General features: G+C 48.3%; 1 protein-coding gene across 4 annotated transcripts in view; it reads right to left on the bottom strand.

Moving 5' to 3' along the window:
• The window catches only part of LOC129387758 (sodium/nucleoside cotransporter 1-like), a 71,454-nt gene that overhangs the window by 28,909 nt on the left and 21,810 nt on the right, over positions 1–20,735 (bottom strand). For 2 of the 4 annotated variants that reach the window (XM_055077285.2, XM_055077288.2), the window contains 2 exons: positions 7,822–7,947; positions 2,968–3,086 (listed from right to left, as the gene is read on the bottom strand). In XM_055077285.2, the coding sequence (XP_054933260.1) occupies positions 2,968–3,086; positions 7,822–7,947 (245 nt within the window). The remainder of the gene's footprint in view (positions 1–2,967; positions 3,087–7,821; positions 7,948–20,735) is intronic. The other 2 variants (XM_055077286.2, XM_055077287.2) reach the window with 1 other exon arrangement.

The following is a 20,735-nucleotide window of genomic DNA, read 5'->3' as shown; positions in this document are numbered from 1 at the left end:
CACTGCCGAGCACGAGGTGGTATGTTCCCAGTTCTAGCCATGGAAGCCACGTTATGATGGAGACAGAATGTAAGAACGAACTACGGGTGATCAAAACAATTCCAGAATGCCCCACTGCAGCGTTTCCGCAGCTGCCGTGTTGCTCCGAGACAAAAAATCCGATCAAATAATTAACTGGTGAGCCCTTTCTAAACACGGACAACAGGAAGGCACGCGGATAAACAAACAAGATAGTTATAGCAAACGATATTTGTTGAAAATGTCCGTCTTCATATATATACATCACCTAACAGCCACGTGGCGCAAGGACAATGGACGGTGTGCCGGGACATTTTGCCCCTTCTTTGATAATGACTTTCGCCTCTATAATTTCCCGCGTACATTTATCTTTGTGGTAGGTGATTATGCGGCAGTCCAAATATAACGGTGAGTAACCACAGTCATTGCAATGTGTGGACAGGTTCCCATCTCTCTACCGTGCAATGAATTGTTTGTGCTCTCTTAAGCGATCGTTTACCCGCCGATGCATTTGACGCCGCGTGTCAGTGGCATACTGTACACCACTCCATCTGCGCAGTACACGAAAGGGTTCTGGTGCTTTTTCTGGAATCCTCTCGGTTTTTCACTGACGGGGTCAGTGAGCTTACACACGCGGCTTAGCTTTTCACGTGCCGAAAAAAAAAAAAAAACACCTTCACGCCGACCTGACAGGCTGCTCTCTTCAGCCCATGCGAGACATTATGTACATGCGGAATGACCGCCAGCTTCTGCTTTTTCCTGGACGTGTTAGCAGGGACGCCATACGGGTTCCCCACTTTCTTAAGCACGTTGCTTGCAACTGGGAGACTGCGGGAGACTCCCGTTAAACTTTACCACTAGAAGAGTTTTAAGGTGACCCAATGCGCGGAACACGGGCTTTTTCTTTTCCTTTCTTTTTTTTGCATTTCATTCCCATCGAAATGCGGCCGCCGCGGCCGGGATTCGATCGCGTGGCTTCGTACTTAGCAGCGCAATACCCTAGCCGCGACCCGCCGTGGTTCCTTAGTGGCTATGGTGTTGGGCGGCTGAGCACGAACTCGCGGGATAGAATCCCCACCGCGGCGGCCGCATTTCGAAGGGGGCAAAAACACCCGTGTACTTAGATTTAAGTGCACGTTAAAGAACCCCAGGTGGTCGAAATTTCCGGAGTCCCCCACTACGGCGTGCCTCATAATCAGAAGCTGGTTTTCGCACGTAAAACCCCATAATTTTTTACCCTATCCGCTAAGCCGACGCGGCGGGTAAGGGGCGAAATGTGTCAGTACACCTCATCGACTATCCTATCAGATAAATAAATTTTCTTCTTGAATTATACAGTGTGATAGGAAGCGTCACGTGACTGTTAGGTGGTGTACGTATATGAAGACTGAAATTTTCAATAAATGTCAGTAGCTAGAGCGCTCCCGTTTGTTTATCCGTGTGCCTTTCTGTGCCCGTGTATTAGCAAGCACAACCCCTACCAGTATGCAATTCAAACTCACCCAAGAAACTAGAAATAATGAAACACATGTCACCACGCGGTTAGGCTGTCTGACTAGTCTAGCTCATGAATATTGTAATAGCGGTTAGCCGGTGAAGAACGGTTACCGAAACAAAAGATAAACCATTAAGCGTGTCAATGCTATCCTCACTGTTATCGTCGTGTTTTGTATGTCACTTGTTTTTCTGGGCACACGTTCACCCAATGAATAGCTAAATTTTTTCAACTGGCTCATTTGGCAGTTCTATTCGTCACTGTCACTAGAACGGGACAATATAGCAGTGAGTGGGATATTTCAGTCGAAAAAAAAGAATGCGGACACCGACGCGCAATAGCGCTGAAAGGTCGTGGAGCAGTCCCGGGTCCGAGCCTCATCTGGCTAGATGTGGCCATTCCAGCCCACTGCTTCTGCTTCTTTCTTCGTCGCTATGTCGCTGTTTCTGTTGGGCGCGCCAACAGATTTTTTTTACTTTTACTAGATCTCAGGAGCATAAAAAAATCTTCAAAAAAATCAGACCGAAGGATCTAACAATTAAAAGACGCACCCGCTCCCAGATGGAACGCCTTGTTCACAAGCGCCTTTTGTATAATAATACTTCTTTCAAGTCTTTCAGCCTTTCCGCACATTTACATGGCCAGTGTCCATGTATTCTGTCCAAATAGTCCCGCGATCATCTCCGACCCGACGATCTTTCTTCTAACCTTCGAACTCACATAAGAACTTGATGCTGGTCTGCTTCATCGACGCTGACTTGGTTAGAGCTTTATTTTTTACAATGTGTTTGGAAAAGCAAAGCAGAGCCAGCAGTGTTGGCCACTGTGGCCTTCATAGCTTGAATAATAACGTGAAAAGAGGTGGACATAAGTAAAGAAACGGTCCACGCGAGTTCCACTACCCAGTTATAACGCATTTAAAAGAAAGCATATATGCGTACGACCGTAATAACTGACTTCTTTGAAGCAAATAATTACGTGCGTACAGTTAAATCTGCCACTATCGCATCGTTTTGTACAACTTTAAAGGCCTACATGAAATGATCGTCGATTTGTGAGCAGCGGTATTACTTTCTGTCTCAGCCTTCCAGCTTTATTATTCCAGATATGATCAATTTACTGTAAATGGTACCTTGCATTCATTCAACTATATTAAAGCATAGCAATAACTACACATCCTGAAAATATAACGCCCTCAATGGCCATAAAAATTCAATATTGTGTAAAGAGCGAGGACTAGTCCCACAGAGGTCGCCTACCACACTTCACAGACCAAAATTCACTAATCTGGCTTTTCATCCCTTAGCGATGCTCAGGCGTTGCTTTTAGATTTCAAGATCACTGAAAGTATATCGCACCCAACGCTCAAAACATTCGAACCTTTCTATTTATTTTTTTTCATAATGTACGCGGAGGCATTCGTACGAACGAAATCGCCCGAAACGGTGACGTACCTGTGGTATTCCAATATCAACTGGCTATTCTCATCTGTCTCAGGGTACACCAGTTTTGAGTATGCAAGAGCTGCCGGGACGCTCAAGATGGTAGCACTCAAGAGGTATGTCGAATTTACCTGAAACAGCAGCGTCATCGGGGCAGCAACATCACTTGTCTAAACGCAGCCTGGGATGCTACGTATAAGTGCGAAGCACTGCGCGTGTTGGCAAATCAGTTCTGTGGAAGCCCATAAGGTGGGGAAATGTTCACGAAAGAGAACTTTGTGATCCACATAGGACGAAGCTACAAAGGAAACCCATATGGGTTTCTGAGAAAGAAAGCTTCACAGTTTAAGATTCGTGCTGTTTCAGAGGATCGAACCCGGCACCATTTCGGGGTAGTCGGTCTACCATCTGCGCTATTCAGGAGGCATGCTGATCGCAGATCAAGGGTGTCTTAATCAACAACTCGAAGCATGGGGGCACTGGGTATGGCAAATTAGTTCTTTGGAAGTTCGCAAGGTATAGGAAGGTTCGTAAAAGAGAGAAATGCTTCGTGCTACTGACGCGTGGATGCCGATTTTGCCTTTCCTGAACGTGCCTCCATTTTGTGGGATTCCGCAGAACTGGTTTGCAATATCCAGTGTCTCTGTGCTTCGAGTTGTCGATTAAGTCGCCCTCGCCCTGCGATCCCGGAAAGGTGCCGGGTTCGATTCTCTGTACCAAGACAAATTTTTCTTAAACTGCGAAGCTTTCTTTCAGAGAAGCCCTTATGGGTTGCCTTTGTACCGTCACGCCACAGTCAGGTGGATGACAATTTTGCTTTTGCGTGTTATGCGACATGCGCAGTGTTTCCTTTATGTGCGATGACTATGCTTGCCCTTGAGACAGGAGCATACAGTAGACGACTTAGACACCAATATTATTACAATGAAAAAACTGGCGCACGTGATGAAATTTAAATATTCAATCGCCTAATGACACGGAAGAATTAACCTCGGAAAACAAATAATATTTCATGCAATTTCATGTTCCCGTTTCACAACTTCGCGTTCTTGTTGTGCGATTGCTACAACAGCAAGGTGTCTTCAAACCCACATAAGCATTGCACGCTTTGACCCACAACGTGACTATGCAAGGCGGAGAGACCTTTGCCAGCCGTGCCTTGGAAGCAAAAAACGTGATTGTCTAGACGTCAAGGTTATCCCCAATTGAATCTATGGACTATCCGCACTCTTGCGTGACGTCGCGACTCAAACAGCTCAGGCGTCCTGGCGTGTGGGACGTGTACAACCATGTCTGAGGCACGCTCAAACATTGCCACATTTCACAAAGCCCATCTAAAAGAAACCACTGTTAACTTGTGTGTTATGACGATTTATTTTCTCAGCAATGAGCAGACATCGGAACTTCTAAGCAGGAGCGAACTCGGGTGCAGCGCGAGTTCACCTGTTGATGATGACTGAAAGCTCAAGCAGTGTTCAATGAACACGCGCTGCAAGTAAACGACAAAATGCAGCCTGATCTCACGACAACTTCCGTATTCGAGGCCATGGGCTGTCATGCGCCGTATATTCATACATACATATTCAAAAACTCATGCATGCTTCGTGTGAGAGCTCTGTGTTGCTGACTGTGGTGGAAAATACTGATTTTTGGATTTTCATTACAGCGAAAGAGCGTGTGGAACGACAAACAATGGTTTTAGAGGAAGTGTGCACATGAGAGCTGAAGCAAGAGGAATGACGTGCTCTGTTTAATCATCCCGTCTATGTGCGCACTACGAAAAGTGGCCAAATATAAGATAACGCTAACTTATCATAATATGCTCGTGTTTAAAACTGAACGGAACATTTCTTCATTCTCACTTGAAAAATAGAAAGCTGTATGGTGCCGGGATTATTCGTAATTTATTCACATTATGTCGGAAAATTTAACGAAGGCGTGAATGGACGAGTTGTGGCATACCTTATAGTTGGTTAGAGAAAGAATGGGAAGGGAGCAGAGTTTTGGGCTACGACATCAGACCACAACATAAGGAGTGAAAGTCCTTGGATTCGTCAACAAAAACCAATTTACAGACTATACAAGCAGGCCCCGACAATTCGGAGGCCTTTACGCTTTCGCCTCACTTTGATTAGTATCGTATCGGGCTGGAAAATGCATTTCTGCTGACGAATGCCCATGGAAATAAACCCGATGAAGAGAAATTTGAGAGTTCACACCTTAGTGACTACTTGGTTTCTAACAAACACACTTTCATTAAACATGAAAGAAAGAGCACAAGAAATTCATTTACAGACAAACGTAAGTTCCTGTGCCTCAGTGCTTTCACATCAGCAGCCAAACTCAATCGCTGAAAGCCTGTCAATCTTTTCGTCTCTGTTGCATGGCAAGATGTGTTCAGGTCGCTAGCGTAAACTCCTGCTTGAAGTCGTCTACAACGCGCACTTCATCTGGTCTGAAAACACGTCCTTAAACGCAAAATTTCAGTTCTATCCATCAAAAGTTACACGCATCCCACATGTTCAGCCTTTAGTCGTCGTTGAACACACCCACATTCCCCGTCCATAATACCATGCAATTATATGAGCTTATATGGAAACATACTGGTCTTTATACAGAATCCCACATGACCATAATAGCGAGAAATATGGCTAGTTTGTGTTCGCTCATCTTGTAATGTGCAGACTGCAGCTTACAACCACGAAAGGACAAAAAAAACCGGGAAGTCGAGGAAGCGCAGTTCGCATTCCGTCGTCCTTGTCTGGCGTGTCCTTAATTTCGTGGTCAAAAGTTGTAAGGAGCTCATTACAGGATATGGGATTATGAATTTTGGACATATGGGGCTTACGGAGTATTAATGTGACAGCATTATAGGCAAGCTTCACCAAATTTGAAGGTATCTAACGGGAAATATGGGCCGATCTAGAAGGCAGTGCAGTGTGACACAGCGTCTCAAAGCGCTAGCTGTCACGACGAAAGAATGTGAGAAACTGGAGCGTGACGCAAGCGCCAGACATCTCAAAGGGTGCCTTCGAAACGAGAGAAGAGGGCGTGTGCTCATGGCATTAATGGTTAGGGCGTTTGGTTGCTTTCCTGGAAGACAGAGGTTTGGTACCACCATCGGTCAAGCATTTTTTATAGCATCATCGGCGGACTTCAGTCACTTTCGAGCAATACAACTCGAGTTGTGTTGATTGTATGAAAGCGCGTCACAGTGTGCACGAAATTGCAAGTTTGTAAAAGATACCAAGATGTAGAAACGTCACTTGATAAATGGGAGCGTTCAAGGACGCGCGCACCTGTCGAGACGTCACAATCTTCGAAATCTAAGAACGCTAGCGCATAATTAAGAAGTTAGCGGTGCTAAGTTCTGGCCTAGCATTTTTTTTTCCAATGGTGACAGACCACTCGGGCTACTAAAAAGCACGCTTAGCTGCGCGCAGCAATTTATTTGCCATGGCAAACCTCTAGTTAACCTACGTCTTGGTGCACCTGAACATGCAACGAAACTTTTATGGTGACGCTCTGCAACTAGCGGAGAAGCTAGTTTGTGTGACGCCGGTATAACGCAATCTGATCCGGTTCATTTAGTATGTGTAAGAGCACTCCAGTGTCTCTGATGAAGATAGCTCCACATTAAGATTGAAACAAAAAGGAACGTGGAAATACCTCTTAGCTTTAATCTCTCAGAAAGGCTCAATATATCCAACATAAAATAGATAACGATCGCAATCTTGCTGCACTACTGCTGTTTTCGCAATTAATGTTCGTCAGTGTTATTGCCCCTAGTACGTCGCAAGTTGATCTCATCCAATAATAAAATTTACGTCACCACCAGAATAGCATTACGCAAAAAAAAAGAGCAATATACGTCCCACATTCTGTGAAGAAAGACCCAGTGATTGCGATTCTTCTGTCAGGTTACTTGTATATGGGACGGGTATTCACCGCATGTGTGGAATACTCTGTCACTAGGAATGCGGAGGCAGCAATGGACCGCGGACAGCTCGAAATCTTGGCAGAGAGTCCAGCGCATTGCTCGCTCGTGAAGCGAATTCCAGGTAATATACCGAATGTCACGTAGGGAACCTCACTTTCACACAGGTACGCTATAGCGAGGTGCATGTTTACTGTCTGAAGACAGGGAGCCAAGAAAGAAGCAATATGCACCACGCCGAGGAGGTACCGGCAACCTCTTGGCGAGCATCTGGCAACATATAAGTTATGCAGCCTGTGTCTAAGGCAAAAGATCTTATGTTGTATCTCCCAAGCTTCTACTGGTAAAATTATCTAATTTGAGGCTGATCGAAACTTCAGCTCCAAGACAAACCCGTACACCATACCGTCGGAACGAACGCTAGAAAAGGGACCGGGATATAGTCTACGCCGTTTATACGACCTCAATTATAATCTTGCATTTTTAAGAAACTGCTCTTTCATGCATCGAAGCAGAAAAGTAACTGGAACATCAATGCAATTCGACGGACACTTCGAAATTTAATATCTCGGAACCGGTACTGTCCAGAGAATTCGTTCTAAGGGCATTCGCCGCGCGAACTCAGAGGCTATAATTTGTAGATTGAAAGATGTGTCGTGTAGTAATAATTTAAAAAGTTCATTAGCGTAATTACGTTGATTATTCGATTGAGCATTTTGATTTCTTGTAGAAGTAATGGCCACCTCAACGAAAAATTTACATCAGGGGTTAGAATTGTGCTATCTAAGGCTGGAGAATGATCAAAGATACAACCAATGTGGCCGCAACTTACGCAAGGGTCTACCTTTTAAAACCAATATTTGCACCTTCAATTTATGCGTTTCTAATGTCAAACCCTCCCGCAAAAATAGACACCCGCGACGCCTTACCCCGAGGTCCACGTAGACTGGCATAAGCCGTCCCGAGACGGTGCCGCAATCGAGAGTGAGGATGCAGTGCAGGCTGGATCTCGACATAGTCAGCAGGTACGGGTGTACGAGCAGCATCGACTCCACCTGCGTGCAGAACACTCACCATCAATGCACATGCGGTCGTTGCAAATGTGTACTTCGTATGTAAGTGCCGTGCCAGTCGTCATATTGCTGTCTCGTTTGCCGTGTCCACGATTTTCCGAAAGTAAACTGGAGGTGAATGGACCGGACTATACAGCGGGGCTTTTCGCCCCGCCGGGCAATCCAGCATTTCTTATTTTTCATAATACGTTCCTCAAGGACGTTAGTGTGGCTATGAAATGTTTATGTATTGTCTTTCCTAATCATTGTACATACATACATATATAACGGCCAGAATCTCCCAACATCCCAGTAACAATATTATACAAATGAAGTATACGGGGTGTAGCGCCTGCTGCTTACAAACTTATTGCATTTGTTTATGAGCAATATTGACTCGGCAACCAATAAGCCGTGTGCTGTGGAGGTTACCGCCAGTGTTTGGTTTTGGGATGTCGGATTCCCTCCCTCCACGACTAGTACTATACTCGCATCATAATTCGTAGTTTTCATTCCTTATATATATATATATATATATATATATATATATATATATATATATATATATATATATATATATATATATATATATATATATATATATATATATATATATATATATATATATATATATATATATATATATATATATATATATATATATATATATATATATATATATATATATATAACCAAACACTGACGGTAACCTCCACGGCACGCGGCTTATTGACTGCCGAGTCAATATTGCTCATAAACAAATGCAATAAGTTTGTAAACAGCAGTCGCTACACCCCGTATGCTTCATTTGTATAATATTGTTACGGGGATGTTGGCAGTATAGACTGAATATATTTACAGTATATATACAAGCAAAGAAGTCAATGTGGTCAAGATAGCTGACTAGCAGCAACACGCAGCAGCCAGCCTCCTCGCGATCTTCTTGTTCCTCTCTCTCTTCTGTCATCCTTCCGTAACAGGACCCCCGGGTGGTGAAGCGCCGTCTCGGCGCATGGTAAGCGAAGAACTGCGAGTGAAGTATGGCTTCAGCCGCGAAACGTGCACGACGTCAACAGGCGGCGGACTTGAGGCTGGATGAAACTAATGGCGCGATCTCGTTATTGACGTCGTTAACTTGACGTAAGACTTCATAAGGCCCTGTGTAGCGATGTGTAGCGAGAGAGGAGCTTCTGGGAGAGGCCGACCTGACGGCATGATGACCAAAGCAGCCCACAAGCACCTGGGGCGAACTGAACATCGCGATGGCATCGGTCGTAACGCTTCTTTTGCAGATGCTGCGAGGCTAATAAGCGACATCGGGCGACTTGATGCGCTATGTGAGCGCGATCGATGACTTAACGAGCGTACGTTAAGTCATCGTCAACGCGGAGCACAGAAGGTAGGATGGTGTCAAAGGGCAAAGTCGGGTCGCGACCATACAAAAGGTAAAAGGGTGAATTTCCTGCGCTGTCATGTCAATACGAGTTAAACGCGAATGTCACGTAGGCCAGCGTAGCGTCCCAGTCGCGGTGATCGTTGGAAACGTACATCGACAGCATCTCTGTGAGTGTTCGGTTGAGACGTTCCGTATGACCGTTCGTTCGTGGGTGGTAGGCGGTGGACAGCTTGTGCTCAGTGGCACAAGAGCGGAGGAGGTCGTCCACAACTCGAGACAAGAACGAGCGGCCGCGGTTTGTAAGTAACTGTCGAGGTGCACCGTGCTGGAGAATGACGTCGTGAAAGAGAAAATCGGCGACATCAGTTGCGTAACTAGTCGGCGACGCCTTTGTTATCGCGTAGCGTGTCGCGTAATCAGTAGCGACAGCGGTCCATTTATTCCCTCTAGTCGTCGTCGGAAAAGGGCCAAGCAGGTCAATGCCAACGCTAAAGAATTGCTCAGAAGGAACTTCAATTGGATGGAGTCGGCCAACAGGTGGCAGGGGAGGTTTCTTCCGGCGCTGACACAATTCGCAAGTTGCGACATAACGACGCACAGAGCGGTAAAGAGCCGGCCAGAAGAACCGGCGTCGTACGCGGTCGCATGTACGCAAAACTACAAGGTGCCCCGCCGTCGGTGCATCGTGAAGTTGTTCGAGAACGATGTATCGCAGATGACGAGGAAGGGCAAGGAGCAATTCAGGGCCGTCAGAGCTGATATTGCGGCGGTAGAGGATGCCGTCATGCAGCACAAACATACGGCATGTGCCATCGGTGCTGCCAGATTGTACTCCAGTGATGATGGACTGTAAGGATGCGTCGCGTTGTTGTTCAGCGCGCATGTCGGTCATGTCAGTCAAAGCCATCACGCTGGTCACCGGATAATGCGCAACAGGATCGGGAGGATCCACGGGATGACGCGAGAGGCAGTCAGCGTCCTTGTGCAGGCGTCCAGACTTATAGTTTACAACAAATGAAAATCTCTGGAGCCGCAACGCCCAGCGACCAAACCGTCCTGTGGGGTCCTGGAGGGAAGACAGCCAGCAGAGGGCGTGGTGGTCTGTAACGACCGAAAACGTGCGGCGGTACAAATACGCCGGAACTTGGCGACAGCCCAAACTAAAGTCAAGCACTCCCGCTCGGTGATGGAGTAATTTCTCTCAGCAGGTGACAGCAGGCGGCTGGCGTAAGCTATCACGCACTCGGTACCATTCTGCTGTTGGGCGATTGACCACATTGACTTTGCTGGTATATATATTGTAAATATGTTCAGTCTATACCAATATGTTACGGGGATGTTGGCAGTATAGACTGAATATATTTAGAGTACATATACAAGCAAAGTCAATGTGGTCAAGATGGCTGACCAGCAACAACACGCAGCAGCCAGCGTTTCGCGATCTTCTTCCTCTCTCTCTTCTGTCATCCTTCCGTAACAATATGAAACCGAGTCTGGCAGCGTTTTCTTATCGCCTCCAACCTGCAAAACGGTCTATACTTTATTATCACGGAGTTAACACACCGCCTTGCTACGAGAGACTAAAGCCAAACAGCCAGTGTTTCGTCTGGTTCACATACCTTGCGCTAAGCCTTGGATCAGCTTCGCTACACAATGAGCGGCGAGCTGCAGTAACCATCTGTTTGCCGTCAACAATAACACGAGCACGAAAACAGCGCAGACCAGTCGTTTCGTTCGCCAATTAGGTGATTAAACCTATTTAGGTCGCTTGAAACGGCGGCCATAAAGTGTTTATCTCCATGAAAACGCCTCCTGCTAGAGAAGACGTTACTCAATGGTGCTGCTATGTAAGAGTATACGCTTACCAGCCGTCGCATAACCCCGTTAACGGATCGCAAAACATGCCGTTTAGCATCGTCCACAAAATGGTTTCTGTAAATGCCACGCCCCGCCTTGTGACAACATGAACCTATTAGTGAGAAAACAGGCGTTTATTCCCAAGATACACGTAATATTATTATTTTTATTCACAACGCGAACTGATGCTAACTTTCCCCATTAAGTAAAGCTCACCAACACTTTGACAAACGTATCCGAAGTGAAGCTGTTTACGAATAATTTATTCAAGGTCGTTAACTCGTATCATAAAGTTTTATTTGCAAGTTATGTTGATAAGGCAAACTAAACGGAATGTCTAGGAGGGTCATTCACTCCTATCGTACAGTTTTATATTAAGAGTATTCATATGGAAGTTGTTGCAATCAGACGATTTAAACCGGACGTCTAGCTCGAGCCTACGAGCGCCCCCTCCCCCTTTTTTTTCCAAGTGCTACAGGCCCAGATGACAAGAAACAGAAGAACGCGAGAGGCGACAGGCACTGCTTTTGCAATAACGCCGCGTTTATGATCCATATTACAACGGATGGCTTCGTACGCTAACACCAGCTGCTCCACTAGTAAGCTTGTAGACATGCCACACTGCAGCCGACACAACTGCCAATTTGGTCAGATTTCTCTAACTACAGGATTGCGTACAATGCCCAGGCAATTGCACAATTTATGGCAACCAAATGAACGCCATGGCATCCTTCAAGACTGCTCAATCGCACAAGTAGCCTAACGCAGACGCGCTCAAAAGCAACGATGTGCTTTTATTTCTTGCATTTTTGTTATAATTTCATTGCCACAGCGTAGTATCTGATTTCCTTAAGTTCTATATTCTTATATCTATATTTATGTTTGGATATCGCAAATAAACAAATAGAAATATCACACTGCCGCCACGCGACGAACGAGTGCCCGTTTTTTTTCCACAGTGCACAAAAAAATTTCCGAACCAATGAACTGTGTTTCACTTTCTCTACACCCTACGCGATATTTATGTTGTGCTGTTGCTAATGGTCATGCCAAGTAAACCGCAGAAGGTTACATATATATATATCTGTATATATATATATTGTGACGCAGCAGTAATCACGGCTTTTATTCCGCGTCACAAGATTAGGCGAACCGACCACGCCCACAGCACGGAGCACACTCGAGAGCCAGCCCCACCAGCGATGATGAAGAAGAACCCCATATAAACCCCATATGATGATGATCGTGTACAGATGACAAAGAATAGCTTATAAATTCCCACACTAATGTCCCCTCGCGCGAGAGCGGCCATCCTGGCCGCAATTCAAAGGGGCGGTGAACGTCTCGTGAAAGGCTTCATACGGGAAACGTGAACAATCTCAGCGGCGCGGCAGCGGCGGTCATTTGGAACAATAACTGGTTCCACGCGATAGTTCACTGGAGAAGTCTGCTCCAAGACTTTGTAGGGGCCGATGAACCGAAGCTGAAACTTGTCACACAAGCCAGGAGTACGAACTGGTGTCCGGAGTAGCACTTCCTCGCCAGGGCGGAAGCACACGACGCGATGAGAGGCGTCGTAATGCTGCTTGCGGTCCTGTTGCCGTGCTTCGGTGTTGATGCGGGCGAGCTGGCGACAACGCAGAATGCGGGACACATATTCTTCGCAGGAGGAAGGACATTGATGGACAGTTGGCGCGAAGAAAGAGACGTCAAGACAGGAAGAGGGCGAACGACCATAGACAAGGTAGAATGGCGAGTAACCGGTCGTGCGTTGAACGGCGGTATTATATGCAAAGGTCACGAATGGTAAAATTGCGTCCCAGTTTCTGTGATCCGGGTCAATGTACATGGCTAACATGTCTGACAGCGTGCGATGAAATCGCTCTGTGAGGCCGTTGCTTTGCGGATGGTAACTGGAGGTAGTCTTGTGGGTGGTTCCGGAGGCTCTGAGTACTTCGTCTAGTAGTTGCGAGAGGAATGCTTTTCCACGGTCGCTCAGGAGGACGCGAGGAGCACCGTGACGCAGTATTAAGGATTGAAGTATGAATGCAGCAACTTCAGAGGCTGAGGCAGAACTCACACAAGTTGTTTGGGCGTAGCGTGTCAAGTGATCAACGGCTGTCACAATCCATCGTTTACCGGTGAGAGTCACAGGAAGTGGGCCATATAGGTCAACTCCAACGACCTCAAATGGTTGCGACGGACAAGGAACCGGTTGCAGTTGTCCGCTTGGAGCTGATGTAGGGAGCTTTCGACGCTGACATAGAGCGCAGGAAGCGACATACCTCGCTACACTGGCGGACAATCCAGGCCAGTAGAAGCGCCCTTTGATGCGGTCATAGGTTTTCTGGAAACCAAGGTGACCAGCAGTCATGTCGTCGTGAGAAGCCCGCAGGACATAAGCACGTAGAGAGCGTGGCAGAACAGGAACCCAGCGTTGACCGTCAGGGTGATAGACATGACGGTATAGGACGCGGTTGTCAATCTTAAATTGCGTCAGCTGCCGACGAAGGCGGGCGTTAGGCGGGCGCGAAGCTCCTTGAAGGTGGTCGATGATGCGCCGACAGTAAGAGTCGGCAAGTTGATGAAATTGGAAGGATTTGTTGTCGTGTGGAGGCATCTCGTCGACAGCGGCCAACAAGAAAGCATCTGAGGAGGGATCGAGCGAAAGCTTGTCACGGATGGTAGTTGGAGCTCCATTGCATGGTGTCGTAGGAAGCGGACAGCGAGAAAGTGCGTCTGCATCTTGGTGTTTTTTTCCGCACTTGTAGGTAATGGTAAAGTCGTATTCTTGCAAACGAAGAATCCACCGACCAAGTCGTCCAGACAAGTTCTTCAGCGTCGAAAGCCAGCATAATGCATGATGGTCTGTAACGATCGTAAAGTGGTGGCCGTGAAGATAAGGTCGAAACTTCTGCACAGACCAAATGATAGCTAGACATTCCTGCTCCGTGATGGTGTAATTCTTTTCGGCGTTTTTCAGAACGCGACTTGCGTATGCGACGACCCTCTCACCTAAAGTGTCGTCTCGCTGTAGGAGAATGCCACCAATTCCGTGACCACTAGCATCCGTATGCAGGAGGGTAGGAGCAGCTTCATCAAAATGGCGTAGTACTGGTTCAGATGTGAGAGCGCGCTTCAGATGGGTGAACGCAGATTCACATTCGGGAGACCACACAAAGGGAACATTAGAACCCAGTAATTTGTGCAGAGGTGACGCTATTAAGGCGAAGCCCCGTATGAATCGCCGAAAATAGGAAGCGAGGCCTAAGAAACTACGCAAATCTTTAGTCTTTTCGGGACGAGGGAAGTGCTGAACTGCGGAAACCTTGTCAGGATCAGGACGAATGCCATCTTTGCTCACAATGTGACCTAGAACTTTGATTGTCTTGCTCGCAAAATGGCATTTCTTAGTGTTTAGCTGAAGTCCAGCGTTGGCAAGGCACGTGAGAACTTCATCCAGACGTTGCAGGTGCTGAGAGAAGGTTGACGAGAAAACAACAATATCGTCGAGATAGCACAGGCAAGTCTTCCACTTTAGGCCACGAAGAACGGTGTCAATCATGCGCTCGAACGTTGCGGGCGCATTGCAAAGGCCGAATGGCATGACATTAAACTCGTAGAGCCCATCGGGTGTTGAAAACGCTGTTTTCTCCTTATCGTCCTCATGCATAGGTATCTGCCAGTAGCCGGAACGCAGATCGATGCTGGAGAAGTACTCGGCACCCTGCAGGGAATCCAAGGCATCGTCTATTCGCGGCATAGGGTATACATCCTTGCGTGTGATCTTGTTAAGTGCTCGGTAGTCGACACAAAATCGAACAGAGCCGTCTTTTTTGCGAACCAAAACAACGGGGGAAGACCAAGGGCTAGCAGAGGGGCGTATTATGTTTCGTTGGAGCATGTCGGTGACGTTCTCGTCAATGACTTTCCTCTCGGCTAGCGATACGCGATATGGTCTACGGCGCACGATGGATGTACCATCTGTCTCTATCCGATGCGTCGTAATCGAAGTCTTTCCCAACGAAGATGAATGCGCGTCAAAGGAAGCTTCATGTTTTCGGAGCAAAGCAAGCAATTGTTGTGACTGCGAAGCTGTCAGGTCGGAACTGATGGCAGCTGCAAGAGCTGAAGGAGATGCGGCCCGTCCAGTACAAGGACCTTCAGAGGAAGCTGGTTTAAAGGAAATAACAGATATAGACTCTGATGCAGTGGCGCAAGCCAATGTAGTGCCTTTAGGGATGAGAATCTTTTCGGATGTCGGGTTTGTAGCGTAGAGACGTGCAGCGCCATGATCAAACCTAACGAGCCCTGATGCAAAGGCTATCCCTCTTGCAAGACAGCGTGCAGATGGTAAGACGAGCACGTCGCCGCAGTCAATCACATCAGACGTGATAGTAACAATGCTTTGATGGCGAGGAGGTAACGCGGTATCTTCTGCAGCAACGAAGTGAAGGGGTGTGTCATCTGCATGAAGTGAATAGGTCGTGTCGGTCATGTGGAGAACGCGTTGTCCACAGCAGATGGAGGCGGAGGCCGTAGAAAGAAAATCCCATCCCAATATGAGCTGCTGGGCACACGAACTGAGCACTGCAAATTGTACGTGATGTAGAAGTCCATCGATGGAAATACGAGCTGTGCACATAGCGATAGGTCGAATGGAGGCCCCTTGAGCAGCGAGTAGCGTAGGTCCATCATAGGGGGTCGTAACTTTCCTAAGTCGCGAACACAAATCACGGTGAATGACGGAAACACTAGCACCAGTGTCTATTAAAGCTTCTACTTGTACACCCTCTACTACAACCAATATCACATTGTACGGACGCGATGGAGGAATTTCTGTCCTGTCGTTCGATGCAGCTTTTCCTCCAAAAGCTCCATAATTCAGTTTTCCGGACGACGCTCGGCGAATTGAGAAGCAGGTCTCAGTGGGGACTGTTACGTTTCACCTACAACGCGCGGTAATGCCGGCGCGGATGCAACGGACGCCGGGGCTTCGTTCAAAGCGGCGGACATTTTGGCCCGTGCGACGCCGCCGCAATGCCTCCCCGCCAAGCGTGTCCAGGCGTGTTTCAGTGCCACGTGTCTTCGTGTGTGCGTGTGTGTGTGTGCCCACGCTTGTCAAAGCGCGGCAGCCGGGGAGCGGAGCTCCCCAAGTGAGGAGCCAGCAGGTTTGTCCGTCGGCGGGTTGGCGATGCGTCACTACACTCGGTTCAGCAGGTCTCTCAGCTCGACCGTGCGCGCCGTCGTGGGCTCATGCTCCGCCGTGTCGTGGGCTCATCCCGTGACCTTCCTTCTGGCCCGCGACGCCGAGAGTATAAGAGCAGCTGCCCCCGGACGCCAGGAGAGAGGCTCCGATTTGTACTGTTGAGTTACGTGCTCTCCCGTCTCTCCACTTCGGTCGACCTGACCGGCCGCTCTTTTGCTATGTTAGAATAAACAAGTTGTTCTGTTACCAGTCTTCTCATGCTTTGCCGGGACCTTCGGATGCTTCCAGTGCCCCAGGCCGCCAGGCCAACGCTACCCTTGGGGCTTGCGACCCATTCGCAATAACGGGCGCCAGCACCGAGACTCCAACAACTGGTTGCCAGCGGTGAGATCGCGACAACGGAGGCCAGCAGCGAAGAGATGCGGTTGACTGTATGCTGAGCAGCTCAACGACCATCCGGGAGCAGTGCAACGATCCCTGTGTGATGACTGGTTGCCTGCAGCGGAACGACTGCGCTGAAGTCTTGGCTGCGAGGTTTGGTGAGTGCGGGACTTTCTTCTTCTGAGTTTTGCCAGGCTTTTGTTAGTGTCAGAAACAGAGCTGGTAATTGTGGTTGTCGTTGCTGCCGGGTTAGTTTGCGGCAAGACAATAGTAGGCAGTAGAGAAAGCAGCATTCAGAGCAGCCATGGATTTGAAGTCGTTGCGCAAACCGAAATTGCTGGAGCTTGCGAGAGAGTTGGGTCTGGATGTCTCAGACAAACTCAGAAAACCAGAACTGCTAAGGGCTATTCTTGAGTTAGAAGCTGAGGATGACGAGCTGTCGGAATGCCTTGAGACCATTGAGGAGAGGGAGACGGCAAAAAGACAGGAGCGTGAACTTAAAGAACAGAAAGAGAAAGATGAGCGTGAACTTAAAGAACAGAAAGAGAAAGATGAGCGTGAACGAAAAGAACAGAAAGAAAAAGAAGAGCGCGAACACGCTTTGGAAATGAAGCGTCTCGAGTTAGAGATGGAACGCGCTCGTAATGGAAGTCAGGCACACGGTGCAGGAGAACGAGTATTGTTCAAAATGACTGACCTGATGCGGCCGTTTAAGCTTGGAGAGGACATTGGTTTGTTCCTGGTTAACTTTGAGCGAACGTGCGAGAAGCAGGGGTTCTCTCGGGAAACGTGGCCACAGCGCTTGCTCACTTTGCTACCCGGCGAGGCGGCCGACGTAGTCGCTCGCTTGGAGAGAGAGGAGGCAGAGGATTTCGACAAAGTGAAATCGAGTCTGCTAAAAAAGTACCGGCTGTCAGCGGAGGCGTTCCGTCGGAAGTTTCGGGAAAATGAGAAAGGCAAAAGTGAGTCATATACAGAGTTTGCCTACAGGCTTATGTCAAACATGCAGGAGTGGCTCAAAGAAGAGAAAGCGTTTGGTGACCACGAGAAAGTTCTGCAGTGTTTTGGGCTAGAACAGTTTTATAGTCGGTTACCTGAGAACGTGCGGTACTGGGTCTTGGATAGGCCAGACGTTAGTACGGTGGCTAGAGCCGCTGAGTTAGCCGAGGAGTTTGTGACGCGTCGGGCTCGCGGAGCTAAGGACGGTCAAAAGGGTGAATTTGGCTCCAAGTTTGAGAGGCCGAAGTTCACACCCATGAGAGCAAAGGGGGATACACGTAGTGCGGATGCGAGTGAAAGCAGTCCGACCGAACGTACGGAGACGGCGGCAACCGAAGCCGAACGCAGAAAGCGGTTCGAGACGAGGCAAACGCGCGTTTGTTATACGTGCCAGAAGCCGGGTCACTTTTCGGCGCAGTGTCCAGAAACAAAAACAAAAGTCGTGTTTTTGTCTTTATGCAGCACTGACGAGAACATGAAGCTTCTCGAGCCTTACATGCGAGACCTCCTCGTGAACGGGAAAGAGTGCCGAGTGCTTCGCGATTCCGCAGCTACAATGGATGTAGTTCACCCCTCTTACGTAGAACCCGATATGTTCACGGGCGAGTGCGCATGGATCAAGCAAGCAGTGGAAGCTCATAGCGTGTGTCTGCCGGTAGCAAAAGTGCTTATTGAAGGACCTTTCGGAGCACTTGAGACGGAGGCCGCAGTGTCATCTATGCTGCCCCCCCAGTACCCGTACCTATTTTCGAACAGGTCCGATCACCTCCTGCGCGAGAAGGGGCTTTTGTTTGGTGAGGCTAGCGTTCAGGCCTTAACCAGATCGAAGGTTCGGGAGCTCGCTGCAAAGGCGGTAGTTGCGGGACCGACGTTGTCAAACAATGAGAAAGGGTCAGAGGTGCAGCAAGCTGATATTCAGAGCACGCCCGAACTGAATAAAATTGAGCCTGTAGCGTTAAAGGCGGCAGATACTGGAGAGGAAATTCCCGACACGGGAAAGTTAGAAGAGCTGTCTCCAGATTTGCTCATCGCGCCTACGTCAGACGGACTAAACAGGTTGCTAAAAGTCAGCCGGTCGGCTTTGATAGCCGAGCAAAAGAAGGATGGCAGCCTAGAAAACATACGCTGCATTGTCAAGGAAGGTATCGCCAAGAAAAATGCTCGCTTTGTGGAAAGAGGTGGGGTCCTGTACCGGAAGTATCTAGACCGCAGGGGAGTGGAGTTCGATCAGCTGATCGTGCCTCAATGCTATCGTCAGGATCTGTTGCGCTTGTCGCATGGGGGTTCGTGGTCCGGACACCTAGGAGTTAAGAAAACTAAGGACCGTCTCTTGCAAGAGTACTATTGGCCCGGGTGTTTTCGGGACGCAGACCACTTTGTGAAGACATGCGACACCTGTCAGCGGGTGGGCAAGCCAGGGGACAAATCGAGGGCGCCGTTGAAGTTGGTACCTATCATTACGGAGCCTTTTAGACGGCTCGTTATTGATACAGTGGGACCTCTGCCGGTAACAGCCACGGGGTACCGACACATTTTGACTGTGATCTGCCCAGCGACAAAGTTCCCTGAAGCAGTGCCGCTTAAAGAACTCAGCTCAGTTGAGATAGTCAATGCACTACTGTCCATATTTGCGCGAGTTGGTTTTCCTGCAGAAATCCAGTCAGATCAGGGTACAGTGTTTACTAGCGCTTTGACGACAGCCTTTCTCGAAAGGTGCGGGGTAAGGCTGTTACACAGCTCAGTGCACCACCCCCAGTCGAATTCCGTTGAGAAGCTCCACTCCGTCATGAAGCGCGTGTTGAGAGCATTGTGTTTTGAACATCAAACTGACTGGGAGCTGTGTCTGCCTGGAGTGATGTTTGCATTAAGGACCGCGCCGCATGCGGCTACGGGGTTTTCGCCAGCTGAGCTGGTGTACGGTCGCTCGCTGCGTATCCGCTTCGCATGCTTCGAGAATCATGGGAAGGCAGGGGCGACGACCCAGTCGTGGTAGAGTACGTGCTTAAGCTCCTCGAACGCTTAAGAAGGGCACAGGAGTTGTCAGGTGAAGCAATGGCAGAGGCCCAGCAGAGGGCCAAGGTTTATTATGATCGGACAGCCAGGGCCCGTCGTTTTGAGGTGGGCGATGAGGTCATGATATTGCGCACATCGCTAAAGAACAAACTCGACGTGCAGTGGGAGGGCCCAGCACGGATTGTTCAAAAACTGTCGGACGTTAACTACGTGGTGAGTCTGCCAGGAAAGCGGAAAGCACAGCAAGTTTACCACTGTAATCTGCTCAAACCCTATAAGCAACGGGAAGCAGTGGTGTGCATGATGGTAAACGTTCCCGAAGAGCTTCCGGTCGAGCTTCCGGGACTAGGCTCAGTGACGAACAGGAAAGACACCGATCAAGTCATTAGTGACTTAATAAGTAAAGCATCGCTGTCGCCTGAGCAGAAAACCGAACTACACCAGCTCTTACAAGAGTTTCAAGGTCTGTTCTCTGAGAGGCCTGGTAGGACTTCTGTCCTTACTCATGACATAGAACTTACCTCCCCAGAGCCAGTACGATCCAAGGCGTACCGGGTGTCACCCCGCCAGAGCGATATTATGGAGGCTGAGGTAACGAAAATGCTACAGCTCGGTGTTATTGAAGCGGGTGAGAGTGATTATACCTCCCCTTTGATTTTAGTTGAGGTACCGGGCAAGGAACCTCGTCCTTGCGTCGACTACCGCAGGCTTAATTCCATCACTAAGGATCAAATTTATCCGATCCCTAACATCGAGGAGCGCCTTGAGAGAGTGAGTAGCGCTCAGTTTATTTCCACCCTAGATCTTGTCAGGGGTTATTGGCAGGTTCCACTTACAGAAGAGGCTAGTAGGTATGCGGCGTTCATTTCACCAATGGGGACATTCCGTCCTAAAGTTTTGAGTTTTGGTTTGAAGAACGCGCCATACTGCTTTTCA

This window comes from Dermacentor andersoni, chromosome 2 (genome assembly GCF_023375885.2).
Source record: "Dermacentor andersoni chromosome 2, qqDerAnde1_hic_scaffold, whole genome shotgun sequence".
NCBI classification, from domain to species: domain Eukaryota; kingdom Metazoa; phylum Arthropoda; class Arachnida; order Ixodida; family Ixodidae; genus Dermacentor; species Dermacentor andersoni.
Note: the sequence above shows the minus strand (reverse complement) of the source record. Positions and strands in the feature narration are given on the sequence as shown.